This window comes from Salvelinus namaycush, unplaced genomic scaffold, assembly GCF_016432855.1.
Source record: "Salvelinus namaycush isolate Seneca unplaced genomic scaffold, SaNama_1.0 Scaffold87, whole genome shotgun sequence".
In the NCBI taxonomy this organism is placed as follows: Eukaryota; Metazoa; Chordata; class Actinopteri; order Salmoniformes; family Salmonidae; genus Salvelinus; species Salvelinus namaycush.
In genome coordinates, this window is record NW_024061608.1 from 230779 (window position 1) to 247378 (window position 16600).

At 43.1% G+C, this 16600-nt stretch overlaps 1 protein-coding gene across 1 annotated transcript; it reads left to right on the forward strand.

Moving 5' to 3' along the window:
* Positions 1–357: 357 nt before the first annotated feature.
* Positions 358–15205, forward strand: LOC120043102 (serine/threonine-protein phosphatase 6 regulatory ankyrin repeat subunit A-like). The gene is made up of 5 exons (XM_038987825.1): positions 358–409; positions 951–1128; positions 1892–1979; positions 2201–2318; positions 15119–15205. The coding sequence occupies exons 1-5, from the start codon at positions 359–361 to the stop codon at positions 15203–15205; spliced, it is 522 nt and encodes a 173-aa protein (XP_038843753.1). The 5' UTR covers position 358.
* Positions 15206–16600: the final 1395 nt, after the last annotated feature.

Here is a 16600-nt window from a genome sequence, read left to right on the forward strand (position 1 = left end):
AAACATTATACATTAAGCTCTCTCCCTCAGTGACATGAATTAGTATATTTCATATTCTCAGACCCCAACAGTAGGTTTTAAGGTGTGGCTGCATGTTTGTCGTGGACGCATTGTCACTCTTGATGTTCTTTTTCCAGATTGCAAGTGAAACACCTTTAGATGTAAGTGCCAGTTGGTAACTTTCTCACACTTGCTTGTTTAAGGTATGGATGCAACACCCCAGTATGTCTGCAGGGGCTGGTCACTGAGATTTACCATGTTTCACATGCTACTAGACTAACCTTCCAAGTAAATATGTTACAAGTCTGAACTGGCCGTCCTTGTCTTTCCTCAACTAATTGAAACCTCAGGGACAGACATGCTAAACGACTTTGATGTCAGAGCTCCCATCAGCCCTCTACACCTCGCTGTGAGTAAAGCCTACCTGCTCCTGTAGTGGTCTCCATATGACAAATGGCACCCTATTTCCTATTTAGTACACTACTTTTGACCAGATCCTTATAGGCCCTGATAAAAAGTAGTTAACTACATAGGGAATAGGGTGCTATCTGGGATGCAGGCATTGTGTTGATTTTCCACAGGAAGTTGACTGTCCAGACAGACTCACACACCAAATTCCTATCTATTCCTGATTAGTGTGAAATACATGCATATTCTACAGAGTGATGATGGTTTCCTTATTTTGCCATTTGAGTTAATCAACCTCAGAGGAGAAGTAGAGTGTTTGTTTCTCAATCCCACGCTTGGCAGGGACCTCAGATGTTGATGCTGGGCGGGAGCAAAAATGGGCTCCCGATTGAAAGACTCTGGTCTACTTTAGAGGTCTAGCACTGTATTTCTGTTCAGGCGTACCACTGGTCTACTATAGGACATTGATTATATTAAGAGTGTATATCTATTCAGGCGTACCACTGGACTTTGCTTGAGACTGTGTTTGTGTTTCTATTCAGGCGTACCACGGCCACCACCATGCTATGGAGGTCCTGGTTCAGTCTCTGCTGGATCTAGACGTGAGGTACCTGTCTGCCTTAAAAAGCCATGTGGAGTGTGTTGACGTCCTCATCAACCAGGGAGCCTCCATCCTGGTTAAAGACTTCACCCTGAAGAGGACCCCCATTCACGCTGCAGGTACACATAGGATATCACATAGAGCTTCTGTAATTAAAAAGTTTTCCTGACCAAGATGGCCATTTGTTTGGTCATGTTGCTAGGACGACAATGTCCACTCTAGGGATGTTACATGGTATAGTGTGAACATGCCCACTAGACACTGATCTAAGGTCATTTTTTGTCATGTTCTCCACTAATGATTGAGGATCTAGGGAGGGTAAGCTGATCCTAGATCAGTGCACAGGGGAGACTTCTATCCAGAGCCAGGTACACCGCTAGCAGGTGACAGGCTTCGATGGCCTCAGCCCCAAAATTCTTTATTATCTGCTGTGTTAACATCATGAGGATGTCATCTACCAACACCACTGTTCTACAAATCTGTCTGTTCATGTGAAGGTTATAGTCATCCAGCAATCTGCTCATATCCTCTCTGTTTATCCTCCTCTAGCTACCAATGGTCAATCATCTCACATTCTCATATCCTTTCTGTTTATCCTCTAGCTACCAACGGTCAATCATCTGACATTCTTATGTCCTCTCTGTTTATCCTCCTCCAGCTACCAACGGTCAGTCATCTGACATTCTTATATCCTCTCTGTTTATCCTCCTCTAGCTACCAACGGTCAATCATCTCACATTCTTATATCCTCTCTGTTTATCCTCCTCCAGCTACCAACGGTCAATCATCTGACATTCTTATATCCTCTCTGTTTATCCTCCTCCAGCTACCAACGGTCAAACATCTGACATTCTTATATCCTCTCTGTTTATCTTCCTCTAGCAACCAACGGTCATTCGGAGTGTTTGCGTTTGCTGATTGGAAATGCTGACCTCCAGAGTGCAGTGGACGTTCAAGACGGGAATAGACAGTAAGTCATTTGGGTTTTGGATACAATTCCTGAAATAAAGAGATTTTGACACTAGGAATGCATCCCAAATGGCAACCTATACCTTACGTGGTGCACTACTTTAAACCAAAGCCCTGTGGGCTCAGGTCAAAAGTAGTGTACGATATAGGGAATAGGTTGCCATTTGGGACTCAGCCTGGTTATTACCAGTTTGTAATATGACCTGTTGTCTTGTGTATCAGAACCCCTCTGATGCTGTCGGTGCTGAGCGGACACACAGACTGTGTGTACTCACTGCTCAACAAGGGAGCCAGCGTAGAAGCCAAAGACAAATGGCACAGAACAGCTCTACACAGAAGGGTAGTGAGGAGAGCTGGATGTACACGCTCACACACAGAAAGAGAGGGGGAGGCTTGTTCTGATCTAGGGATGGGGCCATTGAACTACTAGGGATGGCTTTGGTGTGGCATCTAGCATGGAATATAAATTATGCCCAAATATATCTATTATGATTCCTTATTATTTAATTGATTATGAATTATTCAAATCCATTCATGTCTCCCCTCCCTTCCTCCTAGGCGGCCACAAACAAATACACACATAAATATAGCGTGTCTTAAATCACCACAGCCAGCTTCGGGAGGGCACGAACCGAGACAGTCCGCACAGGAGCCTTAAGAGTCCCTCAGACTGAGAGAGAGAGAAAAGGAGGGAGGGAGAGGGGGAGGCACAACAGGCTGGCTGGCCCACACTCATCCTCTCGTACCACCAGGTGTCCTTCCAGCAGATACTGGACTTCAGAGGAACTGCTGCTTCTATACCCCATCTTTACCTTTACCCACAAAGGTCCTAAACGGTAGAAAGTGTCCGGCCAACAGACAGACACACACCTTATGATGGCAATAACCTGTAGTCCAAGGGGATTTTAGCACCTCACTGAGAGCAAAACAGACAGGGACCAATAGATGTGGAAGAAGCATTTTTCATGAGAGTGATTGTCTTGTTTATCCGCACACAAAGACAGTCAGAACGCACCTAGCCTCTTGTCTGTAATCCATGTGGGAGGAGGGGAAATCATACATTTTTTATGAACAAACATTTTAATAAAATCATTCATGTCTTAAGCTCTGTGGGAATCAACAAATCGTAGTACTTGCTCTCATGAGTAATTGTAAAGATTTGATGATCCCAAATGGAACCCTATTCCCTATACTGAATAGTACACTACTGTTGAACAGGGCCCATAGGGTTCTGGTCAAAAGCAGTGCACTCTAAAGGAAATAGGGTGCCATTTGGGATGCTGGTTTTGCATACCGGTATGTGAGCAACAGGACTTTTTGATGGGACATATTACATTTGTGTTATTAAACCTACCTGTCCTTTGGCCTCTAGAAAGTATTTTAGAAAGTAAATGATTAATTCATGTGTTCTTTCTTGTGATATTTATGTCATCATTTTATGCCTTCGTTAGTTACTAAGGGGTGGTTAGGAGAGTAGGGGCAGCTGTATGAGCGAAAACAATGATGCACACTAAGTACTACAACGTTTGTGAAAAGCACTGATACATCCCGAGGCATGTGAGGTGGAAAACATGTCTCCCTTGGAGAGGAGAAACACTGTAAACCAATGGTAGGACAGCAGCAATTAGATTTTCTTCTGTTGGAAAATAAATATCTATATTATTTGTCTTTGGTCTTATAATCAATGTTTTTTAACAGGTTTTGCTTGCTTTAACTTCTTCAAAAAATGAAACCACTCAATCCTTGTATGTGATTGCATGTTCAAATCCCCGTTTTTGTCTCTTTTTGAAAATCATTTTAACTGGAAATATGTGCAATACATTTGCTATGTTCACCAAATCAGCAACAAGAGGTTCACAGGTTTGTTCGTGTCATTTTCATTCTTTTAAACGGATGAAACTAGCACGTACATATGAAATAGTGACTGAATTCGAAACGCCCATGAATTCTTTCAGTATCTGAAGTTGGCTGTATATTTTATGAGTAATACATGTTATTTAATGATGAACTCTGGGTTATCGGTGTGGGTTATGTATTCTATTTTATTTTGCATTGCGTCCACAACATTACATTTTTAAAGGCAATAGTAGCCTACATTTGTTTACAACTCGCAGGATTTCCATGCGTGAATTTACAACCGCACAGAGCGTTGCATCAGCACGAGATTGGAAGTGCGTCAAATCTGTACAGCATTGTTACGTCATCACTGATAAACGTTGAAACTGATGAGAAACCGCGGGAGCAGTTCAGTGATTCTCGCTAGTGCTGGAGGAGCGTGCATTTTGGCAAGGAAATGTACTGATTTTGCAAGGACATGGAGAATAAAGAGTTCAAGGTAGGCATGTTATTTAAGCAATAAGGCCCAAGGGGTTGTGGTATTTGGTCAATATACCACGGCTAGGGCTGTTCTTACGCACGACGCAACCCGAAGTGCTAGGACACAGCCCTTAGCCATGTGGTTGGTATATTGGCCATATATCACGAATCCCCGAGGTGCCTTATTGCTATTTATTATAACTGGTTACCAACATAATTAGAGCAGTAAAAAATACATGTTTTGTCATACCCATGGTATACAGTCTGATATACCATGGCTTTCAGCCAATCAGCATTCAGGTTTCGATCCACCCAGTTTATAATTATTTTTAAATCCCCATTTATATTAATTACTGTGGATTAAATATTGTTAAATAAATAAAATTATGTGCTATTCATTCTGTAATATCAAACTACAAAGTCTATGGCCGGTGGAGTCATGAGAGTTGGCTAAAGGTACAGTAGAATCTGTTGTGGGTCAAAGGTTGTTATGACACCACCTTCACATTTCCGTCCTAAATGGCACCCATGTTCCCTATGTAGGCTAGTGCACTACTTTTGACTAAGATCCATACACACTGGTTGGCTGACGTCACGAAAAACATGCGTGCTCATCAATGGCCGGAATGCGTGTATCTTGTTATGACTCTAAACCTCAGCTAGCAAGTGCTCATTATGCAAATGTATTTGTTTGCAATTAACATTTAGAGACTAAATATAGTTTACATGTTGTCAACGTTCTAAGCGAACCCTGTCTATTTACCCTGTCTATTTTACCCACAGTTACTTGCCAGTGTTGTTGCTAAACAACCAACCCGTCTATATAGCCCCACAGTGGAGGTGTCATAATACCCATAAAACCTAGCGGTCAAACAGGGAGGGAAATGGTTCCAATCGTTTTTCCACATAAAATAAGGGCTGTGTTTAATGTGGGTTTACCGTGGTGTGACATTTTTATAACCATGTAAAGCTCTCATGGACAAGGTGACTTTTAGCAATACATTTGGCTCTATTTACTCTCAGATTCGAAATTTCTAATTAGCATCAAAGTAGACATGCAAAACTACAAATCCCTGCAAGCTCCTAAACGTCATTTCTAGCTGACACCTTTGCTAACAGGTATTGTGTCAATTTAAAACTTGCACTAAACAGTTCACAGAATTGTCAATTTAAAGAAATGTTGCCAATTTATTAATTACTACATTTAGCTAACATTAGATAGTTAGTCAAGAGATTCTTACCTTTGCCTCGATCAGCATGATCATCATCAAAGGGGGCGGTGTTGCAATCTACTGCAAAGATTGCCTGCAGAGTTCTGTTTTACTATCCAGGTCTGTTCCCAAACAATTTGAACTTCTACTTTTAAAAATCCACCTCTCTAAAAACAAGTCTCTCACCGTTGCCGCCTGCTATAGACCACCCTCTGCCCCCAGCTGTGCTCTGGATACCATATGTGAACTGATTGCCCCCCATCTATCTTCAGAGCTCGTGCTGCTAGGCGACCTAAATTGGAACATGCTTAACACCCCAGCCATCCTACAATCTAAACTTGATGCCCTCAATCTCACACAAATTATCAATGAACCTACCAGGTACCACCCCAATTCCGTAAACACGGGTACCCTCATAGATATCATCCTAACCAACTTGCCCTCCAAATACACCTCTGCTGTTTTCTTTTTTTTTTATAATATGTTTATTATTTTCCAATAAAAATAAAGTAAAAAAGACAGCAATACAAACAATGACATTCATTGTACTGTTGGATGGGATGGCCAGTTTAGAGGACAAAACAAAAGTTAACTCACACATACACAAAATAAAACAAAATCCTATTAGGTGGTACATGTATAAGAAGACAGCATATAGTCATTACAAGCAGTGTAGTTCAGCCAAAAATAAATATTGAGTGGAGTACAGCCCAGAGTAGCAGCAGATCGTCAGCCCAGTTATGAAGCGGGACTAGACCATTTATCCAGTATCGGCTGCCATATTTTGTAAAACAATGGACTTCTATTGGAGGTGTTGTATCGAATCTTTTCCATATGGATTACATTCCCTAAATCCCGTAACCACATTTCAAAGGTAGGTACAGTCTCCAATTTCCAAAATTGCAATATGAGCCTTTTGGCTAATAGAGTACAAAGAGAGACAGCTTTCCCCTCCTGGTTATTCCCATCAACTGTACCAAACAGAGCGATCAATGGGTCTGGGGCTAGAACTCTATCAAAGGCCTTAGATAAGTAATCAAAAATGAGAGCCCAGTAAGCATGTAATTTAGGGCATGTCCAGAATAAGTGGGTCAACGTCCCCTCCTCCTGCTTGCACCTCTCACACAGTGGTGAGGTGTCCGGGAATATTTTATGCAGTTTTACTTTTGAGTAGTGTAACCTGTGTATCACCTTAAACTGTACAAGGTTGTGTCTGGCATTCACTGAACTGTGGTTTATATTCCTGAGAGCTTCTATCCAGTCCTCATTTGAGATTTCTGAACCAAGTTCTTGTTCCCAAGCCCTTTTAATGGTGTCTGTGGATACCTCTATGTGGGCCTGTAGCACATCATACAGTCTAGAGACCGACCCTTTTGAATGGGGTTTGACAAGGATCAAGCTATCTAATGTAGGACTATTTGGCTTCATGCCATACTGTGGGATATGTGTCCTTAAGAAATTCCTGATTTGGAGGTATCTGAAAAAATGTGTTGTTGGCATGTTGAACTTTGCCTGTAATTGTTGAAATGAAGCTAACTGACCGTCTATGTATAAATTACCAATTGTTGTGAGCCCCTTCTCCCTCCACTGTGAAAACACCACATCATCCAATGCAGGGTGGAAAGCATGATTCAGGCTAATCGGGCTGTCTATGTAAACAGTGGGTATGTTAAGAAAATCCCTAATCTGTTTCCAGATCCTAAGCGTATGACAAATGACTGGATTGGAGTCATAAGTGGCTTTTTTCACATATGATGGGCTATTAACAAGTGCAGGGAGTGAGGAACGTTGACAGGAGGCCTGCTCGATCAAAAGCCATGAAGGCATATCCTTCTGTCTCATCGCAGGTAAACTTTCCCTCCAGAAAGACACAATGTTCAGATTAGCAGCCCAATAATACAGTTTGAAGTGAGGAAGGCCAAAGCCCCCCTCTATCTTGTACTTGCATAAATGCTTCTTTGAAATTCTGGCTGCCTTGTTATCCCATAAAAATGGAGTTACTATTGAATCCAGTTTCTTAAAATAGCTTTGTGGTATGAAATTGGGTAGACATTGGAAGAGGTAAAGAAACCTGGGTAGGACAACCATTTTAATAGCGTTTATACGACCAACCAAGGAAATAGGCAGAGTTTTCCAGAAATCTATATTTTGTTTAAGCTGATATATTTTCATGTCCCAATTCACTTTCAATAGCTGGTCAAGGTCTCTTGTCACTACAATGCCAAGGCTTGTGAACTTGTCCCTCACTGTTCTAAACGGGGTAGATTGCAGAAATTGCATATCCACAGGCCGTGATATTGGCATCAACTCACTTTTTTGCCAGTTTATCTTGTAGCCAGAGAAGGAGCCGAATGTGTTTATCAAGTTAAGTAATGGTGGAATAGAAGTTTTAGGCTTGGACAAAAACAAAAGAACATCGTCTGCATATAGGGAAATTTTGTGCTGTGTGTCTTTTATTTTAACAGAAGCTATATCGGCACATGCCCGAATGCGAGTAGCAAGGGGTTCCATGGCTATAGCGAAGAGAGCAGGCGAAATAGGGCACCCCTGTCGGCACCCCTTGAACAGGCGGAATGACTGCGACATTTCCTGATTGGTCACCACGGACGCCATTGGGTGTGCATAAATAATTCTTATCCAATTAATAAATTCCTTTCCAAATCCGAAATGCTCCAGAACCGACATCATATACTTCCACTCAATCTGATCAAACGCCTTCTCTGCATCAAGAGCTATTACCACTGCCTCAACTTTATGATCATGATACATTACGTTGAAAAGGCGTCTCAAATTGTAGTATATATGTCGGCCCGGGATAAAACCTGTCTGGTCAGGGTGTATGATGTCGGAAATATATTTTTTCAATCGGTTTGCCAATATCTTTGTCAACACCTTGTTTTCTATGGGGAGTAACGACACGGGGCGATACGACGACATCTCCATGGAATCTCTATCTTTTTTCAAGATCAGGGCTATTGTAGCCTCATACAGTGTTTGCGGGAGTTTGGTATTTTCTTTGGATTGTTGAAACATTCGCAGCATAAGTGGAGATAGACTAGCGCAGTACTTCTTATAGAATTCTATTACATATCCATCAGGCCCAGGGGCCTTGCTGTTTGGAAATTGTGCTATCGCTGTGTTAATTTCATCTAAGGTTATCCCTGCATCGAGTGCGGCAGCTGCCCCCCTGTCTAGTTTAGGAAGTTCACATTCAGCGAGAAAGCGTTCCATAGTTTGTGGATCAGTAGCATCGCATTTTGATTGGTATAGCTCTGAGTAAAACTGTGCAAAGCATTTATTAATGTCCTGCGGATCTGTTACTATTTTACCCTTCTTGTCTTTTATTTTGTGAATAGCTCTAGATGCTTGTACATGCCTTAGCTGTCTTGCTAATAATTTATGTGGTTTGTCCCCCAGTTCAAAATAACTTTGTTGCGTTCTAGCAAGTAAAGAGCCCACCCGTTTCGAAAGGATGGTATTGTATTCATACTTTAACTTTGTGATCTTCTCAAGGACTGTATACGAGGAATTTGTCCTAAAAACGTTCTCCTGTTCCCCTAACTCTCTTTCAATTTCTCTCAGCCTAGTATTGGCACGTTTCTTCCTCTCTGATGTATAAGAAATAATGTAACCTCTAATCACAGCCTTTAGAGATTCCCAAAGGGTGGAGTCGTCAACATCCCCCGTGTCGTTAGTACTGAGGAAAAAGGCAATCTGCTCCTTCAAATACTGACAAAAAGCCTCATCTTTCAACAGGTATGCGTCTAAGCGCCACGGTCGCCGACCTGTCGACATATTGTCGAGTTTCAGCACCATGGACAGAGGAGAGTGGTCCGTAATTAGAATGGGGTGATAGGTAACCGACTCAGCTGCTGAAATTAGTTTGGAGTCCAACAGAAAATAGTCAATTCTGGAATATGATTTATGAACTGATGAAAAGAAAGAATAATCCCTGTCTGTTGGGTGCGTCAGTCTCCAAATATCGACAATGTTAAGGTTTGTCATCAATGTATTTAGACAGACACTGGCATTTGATTGTTGAAGTGACCTTGATAGCTGTTTATCTAAAAGAGGATCTAACGTACAGTTAAAGTCACCTCCAACAATAACACTTGTATCCGAGATATTTGGTATGGCCTTAAATACCCTTTGAAAAAATAATGGATCATCGAAGTTGGGTCCATATAAATTGACCAAGGTTATTGGTTTTGAATTCAGTGTACCAGCCACAATAATATACCGACCATTAGGATCTGAAATCGAGGTTGAGTAAACAAAAGGAATGTTTTTCCTTATCAGGATTGCTACCCCTCTCGCTTTTGCATCAAAGTTAGACTGGTATATCTGACCGATCCAGCCGACTCGTAGCTTGGCCTGCGCGGAGCGTTTAATATGAGTTTCTTGAAGAAGCACTATGTCAGCACCCAGTGATTTAAGATGAGAAAAAACCTTAGCTCGTTTCACGACATGCCCTAATCCATTACAGTTCCAGCTGACTATCTTTATTCCACCTGGTCTACTCTGTGCTCGGTCACTATGTGGCATTTCTTATTTTAAAGCAAATTGCTGCTGTCATACAAAACCCAGAAGAAAAACGTCCCGCCGTGCGGGAGCTTGTCATGCCACCTGTACTAATAAACGTGAACATAAAACACAGACCCCATCCCCCCTCCCGTCCCTTTACTGAGTGACTTCCCCAAACGAAGCACTCCTTGGCTAACACACAAACGTTAGGGTGTCTAGACATAAAGCTTGAACTAACTCGTCCTCTATAGATGCTCCGCATATAAACTAATATTAAATAACACTTAACTTAACTCTCACGTTAGGGGGTGAGTGGCGCTAAAACATGACATGCCAAACAATGCTATATTAGCCACAACATCTCACCTATCATATAAGTCCCAATTTCTGATCTTCTGATCGAAAAGACATAGGCCGGAAATTCAATTCACACACATTCCTGGCCTGTATTTGGCCATTTAGCCTGCTGGCACAGCCGTTCTGTATCCTCAGCCGGGGAGCTTGCTTGTCAAGAACAGATCGGCCTCTTTTGCGTTGTCAAACGTACGTGTTGATCCCTCGACTGTCACCTTAAACCGGGCTGGGAAGAGGAATCCATATCGGATGTTGGCCGCCCTGCATTTGTTGCGTACCTCATCATACTCTTTCCGTTGGTTCCTCACCTCCAAGGTAAGATCTGGGTAGAAAGACACCCTGGCTCCGTTGTAGTTAAGGGGGAACTTTTGACTAGCCAGCTTGAGGATGAGATCCCTGGTGTGGGGATAGTGCAGCCTTACAATGAATGGCCTTGGTGGCCCGCCCTTGGCCGGCTTCGTTGCCTGTGCTCTGTGTGCGCGGTCGATCAGGATGGCCGTTTTGAAGTGTTCACTCCCCAGCAATGCCGGTATCAGCTCCGAGACAAATTCAGTGGGTTTCCCTTTCTCAGTGTCCTCCTGGATCCCACATATTCGGATGTTCTGGCGTCTTGAATGCGACTCGAGCATTTCCAGTCGGGCCTTCAGGGTTTTGTTGTCATTTTTGAACGTTGCGCACTGTTTCTCTATGTCCTGTAGCCTGGCCTCGTGATCGATTGTCGTCTGCTCAACCTCGTGCACCCTTCCCTTAGTTGCCTTCACAGTTTCGGCCAAAGTCCCAATACTCTTTGAGATATCAGCCAACCTTGTGTCCACCTTCTTGCTTAGTGCGTTTATGGCCGCCAGTATGTCACGTTGAGTAGGATCTGTGGGGAACTCTTGGAAGCTAGCCTCTTCAGCTAGCTCCTCGTGGGTCGGCGACGTTGAAATTGGTTCGTTGTCTATCTCCTTCCAATTATCTTGTTTAGCGCCCCCTTTTTTGTTGCCTTTTCCCTTTGTCATATTTGTTTGAAGTTATAGGTTGTGAGAGGTTAAGATAAATATTAATTTGTTTCAAAATTGAGCGGAGCTCTAGCAATGCACGTCTACTCCATAGCACGCTCTCTAGCGCCCCCTCACCTCTGCTGTTTTCAACCAAGATCTCAGCGATCACTGCCTCATTGCCTGCATCCGTAATGGGTCAGCGGTCAAACGACCTCCACTCATCACTGTCAAACGCTCCCTGAAACACTTCAGCGAGCAGGCCTTTCTAATCGACCTGGCCGAGGTATCCTGGAAGGATATTGATCTCATCCCGTCAGTAGAGGATGCCTGGTTATTTTTTTTAAATGCCTTCCTCACCATCTTGAATAAGCATGCCCCATTCAAGAAATTTAGAACCAGGAACAGATATAGCCCTTGGTTCTCTCCAGACCTGACTGCCCTTAACCAACAGAAAAACATCCTATGGCGTTCTGCATTAGCATCGAACAGCCCCCGTGATATGCAACTTTTCAGGGAAGCTAGAAACCAATATACACAGGCAGTTAGAAAAGCCAAGGCTAGCTTTTTCAAGCAGAAATTTGCTTCCTGCAACACAAACTCAAAAAAGTTCTGGGACACTGTAAAGTCCATGGAGAATAAGAACACCTCCTCCCAGCTTCCAACTGCACTGAAGATAGGAAACACTGTCACCACCGACAAATCCACTATAATTGAGAATTTCAATAAGCATTTTTCTACGGCTGGCCATGCTTTCCACCTGGCTACCCCTACCCCGGTCAACAGCACTGCCCTCCCCTCTGCTACTCGCCCACGCCTTCCCCATTTCTCTTTCTCCCAAATACAGTCAGCTGATGTTCTGAAAGAGCTGCAAAATCTAGACCCTTACAAATCAGCCGATAATCTGGACCCTTTCTTTCTAAAACTATCTGCTGAAATTGTTGCCACCCCTATTACTAGCCTTTTCAACCTCTCTTTCGTGTCGTCTGAGATTCCCAAAGATTGGAAAGCAGCTGCGGTTATCCCCCTCTTCAAAGGGGGGGACACTCTTGACCCAAACAGCTACAGACCTATATCTATCCTACCCTGCCTTTCTAAGGTCTTCGAAAGCCAAGTCAACAAACAGATTACCGACCATTTCGAATCCCACCATACCTTCTCCGCTATGCAATCTGGTTTCAGAGCTGGTCATGGGTGCACCTCAGCCACGCTCAAGGTCATAAACGATATCTTAACCGCCATCGATAGGAAACAATACTGTGCAGCCGTATTCATTGACCTGGCCAAGGCTTTTGACTCTGTCAATCACCACATCCTCATCGGCAGACTCGACAGCCTTGGTTTCTCTAATGATTGCCTCGCCTGGTTCACCAACTACTTCTCTGATCGAGTTCAGTGTGTCAAATCGGAGGGTCTGTTGTTCGGACCTCTGGCAGTCTCTATGGGGGTGCCACAGGGTTCAATTCTTGGACCGACTCTCTTCTCTGTATACATCAATGATGTCGCTCTTGCTGCTGGTGAGTCTCTGATCCACCTCTACGCAGACGACACTATTCTGTATACTTCTGGCCCTTCTTTTGACACTGTGTTAACAACCCTCCAGGCGAGCTTCAATGCCATACAACTCTCCTTCCGTGGCCTCCAATTGCTCTTAAATACAAGTAAAACTAAATGCATGCTCTTCAACCGATCGCTGCCTGCACCTGCCCGCCTGTCCAACATCACTACTCTGGACGGCTCTGACTTAGAATATGTGGACAACTACAAATACCTAGGTGTCTGGTTAGACTGTAAACTCTCCTTCCAGACTCACATCAAACATCTCCAATCCAAAGTTAAATCTAGAATTGGCTTCCTATTCCGCAACAAAGCATCCTTCACTCATGCTGCCAAACATACCCTTGTAAAACTGACCATCCTACCAATCCTCGACATCGGTGATGTCATTTACAAAATAGCCTCCAAAACCCTACTCAATAAATTGGATGCAGTCTATCACAGTGCCATCCGTTTTGTCACCAAAGCCCCATATACTACCCACCACTGCGACCTGTACACTCTCGTTGGCTGGCCCTCGCTTCATACTCGTCGCCAAACCCACTGGCTCCAGGTCATCTACAAAACCCTGCTAGGTAAAGTCCCCCCTTATCTCAGCTCGCTGGTCACCATAGCAGCACCTACCTGTAGCACGCGCTCCAGCAGGTATATCTCTCTGGTCACCCCCAAAACCAATTCTTCCTTTGGCCGCCTCTCCTTCCAGTTCTCTGCTGCCAATGACTGGAACGAACTACAAAAATCTCTGAAACTGGAAACACTTATCTCCCTCACTAGCTTTAAGCACCAGCTGTCAGAGCAGCTCATAGATTACTGCACCTGTACATAGCCCATCTATAATTTAGCCCATACAACTACCTCTTTACCTACTGTATTTATTTATTTATTTATTTTACTCCTTTGCACCCCATTATTTCTATCTCTACTTTGCACTTTCTTCCACTGCAAACCAACCATTCCAGTGTTTTTTTACTTGCTATATTGTATTTACTTCACCACCATGGCCTTTTTTAATATTTTTATTTATATATATATTTTGTTTGCCTTCACCTCCCTTATCTCACCTCACTTGCTCACATTGTATATAGACTTATTTTTCACTGTATTATTGACTGTATGTTTGTTTTACTCCATGTGTAACTATGTGTTGTTGTATGTGTCGAACTGCTTTGCTTTATCTTGGCCAGGTCGCAATTGTAAATGAGAACGTGTTCTCAATTTGCCTACCTGGTTAAATAAAGGTGAAATAAAATAAATAAAAATGGCATTTGTAGTTCTTTATGATAGCCACATTAGCAGCTAATTAGCATTTCATTATTGGGGGGGTAAATACAGGTGGATATATTGACACAAGTCACCTTGTCCTAGAGAGATTTTCACGGTTATCAAAATGGTAAGCCTACCTGAAACACAGCCCTTATTTTAAGTGTTTCTAAAATCCACTATGGGAAAAATGTATGGTGGAAAAACGATTGGAACCATTTCCCTGTTTGACTACTAGGTTTTATGGGGATTTTGACTCATTACTGTGGCACTCTATAGGGCTCCGGCCAAAAGAAGTGCACTATATTGGAAATAGGGTGCTATTTCGGACACAAGCATAGATATGATGCATTATGATGTGACCGTAGAAATAGAATCACTAGAAAGGATAGAGCCTCTGACCATGGCAATTTGACTGGTAAACTGAACTGTACACCTGACATGATGTTCTGGTGATTCTATTTCTATGCATATGATGCATTATGATGTGACAATGAGTGTTGGGTTAATGGTGCTTTCAAGGCAAGTGATCTTGGTCAAATCATGACTTCCATGGTCTTTAGGTCGGAAAGTTGGAGCTCTAAAAAGATGCCAGAGTTTCCGACTTTATTTAATTACATTTTTAGTCATTTTTTTGTGATATCCAATTGGTAGTTACGATCTAGTCTCATCGCTGCAACTTCCCAACGGGCTCGGGAGAGGTAAAGGTCGAGTCAGGAGTCCTCCGAAACATGACACGCCAAGCCGCGCTGCTTCTGACTTGGAAATCCAAGTTGGATGACTGTTGAAAACGATTTTTCCCTGTCGGAGTTAGTTTTTTCCCCCCGGTTGTCTTGAACGCACTGAAGTCGGAAGTCAGAGAGTTCCCAGTTGTTTTCAACACGGCTAAAGGCGACACAGTAGGTGACATCCAAACATGACTTTGTCCTGTCTTTCAGGAGTCAGAGGTCAGTGGGAATGACCTCACCCTCATAGACCTGGATGACCCCATCAATGACGGTGATGTTATGAAGGAAGACAGGTAAGTGATTTACATGGAGAGGTAGGCCCAGAGCCATGTATTTAGAGAGATGGGACATCTATCTGCATTATGTTGCATTTACATCAATATGTATACATTATATGACACAGTATAATCAAAGATATCCATATGAGAGCTGGCTCCCCATGTGTAATATTGACATTTTAAACAATAATATGTAACTGAACATCTATTTTATAATTGACTTATTGGGTAAATGAAAGGCTCAAAGGCGCTAACATGGAGTCCTTTCTAAAAGTTTGCCAAATTCTCTAAATACTGTATATACCTCTGGATAGGCCGAGTCATCTCAGAGTATTGGAACCATATAATTCGAGTGATTCTATTCTAATTCTAGAATGATTCATTCTAATTCTATAATTGGAACACATCCTCACACTCACATTATAGCACATTATAGTGACCTTAGAGAGATTCCTTTTTCTGTATCTAGATCTGATAAAGATCACAGAGAGGTTGAGAGACAGACCACGTTGGAAGAGGCTGTTCTAGAGACAGATATCCAAACTCTGTCACTAGAGGCTGAAGGAGAGATTGAGATGCAGGAGGCTGATCTGAAGACAGATGGCACGTCTCAGTCACAGAAGGTTGAAGGAGAGATTGAGTTGGACGATGCTGTTGCCATCCCACCTCAGTCACAGAAGGTTGAAGGAGAGAGTGAGTTGGACGATGCTGTTGCCATCCCACCTCAGTCACAGGAGGTTGAAGGAGAGAGTGAGTTGGACGAGGCCATTGTCATCCCACCTCAGTCACAGGAGGTTGAAGGAGTGGGTGAGTTGGACGAGGCCGTTGCCATCCCATCTCAGTCACAGGAGGTTGAAGGAGAGAGTGAGTTGGACCAGGCCGTTTTCATCCCATCTCAGTCACAGGAGGTATGATGTATTGTGTTTTGTGTTTTAATGACGCATTGAAGATTAAAATGACAAATGAATTTTCAAAGCTTGAGCTAGTAAAGGTCTTCTAATCTAGGAGGCCAAAGGTGAGAGTGAGTTGAAGCAGGTTGATCTGAAGACAGCCACATCAACTCTGACACTGGAGGTCGAAGGAGAGAGTGTGATGTAGGAGAGTGATGATCTACAAACAGCCGGGACATCTCAATCCCAGGAGACTGAACGAGTGGCAAAGGTAAATGCTTCCAGATAACAGTGTGTGTGTACATTTCTGTTTGTGCATGCAGACAGTAGTTCGTAAACAGACATTGCATTAACAGTGCTATGGCGAATTTGATTGAATTCCAGCCTAAAGTCTGCTTTCTGTCGTCCCCATCAGGCTGCAGTGGTGACCTTCACTAGCGTGACCCGCAAGGCTGCAGCCTCCCAGACCAGCCTCACCCTCAGCAGGGGAAAGAGAAGCTACCCAGACCTACACACCTTTGTGC

What these genes read in the sequence shown, in the direction of transcription:
- LOC120043102 (XM_038987825.1), top strand. Translation starts at nt 359, where the DNA reads ATGCTAAACGACTTTGATGTCAGAGCTCCCATCAGCCCTCTACACCTC. An exon ending in TCAGCCCTCTACACCTCGCT is followed by an intron (nt 410 to 950) that starts GTGAGTAAAGCC and finishes GTTTCTATTCAG; the next exon opens with GCGTACCACGGCCACCACCA. An exon ending in GACCCCCATTCACGCTGCAG is followed by an intron (nt 1,129 to 1,891) that starts GTACACATAGGA and finishes ATCTTCCTCTAG; the next exon opens with CAACCAACGGTCATTCGGAG.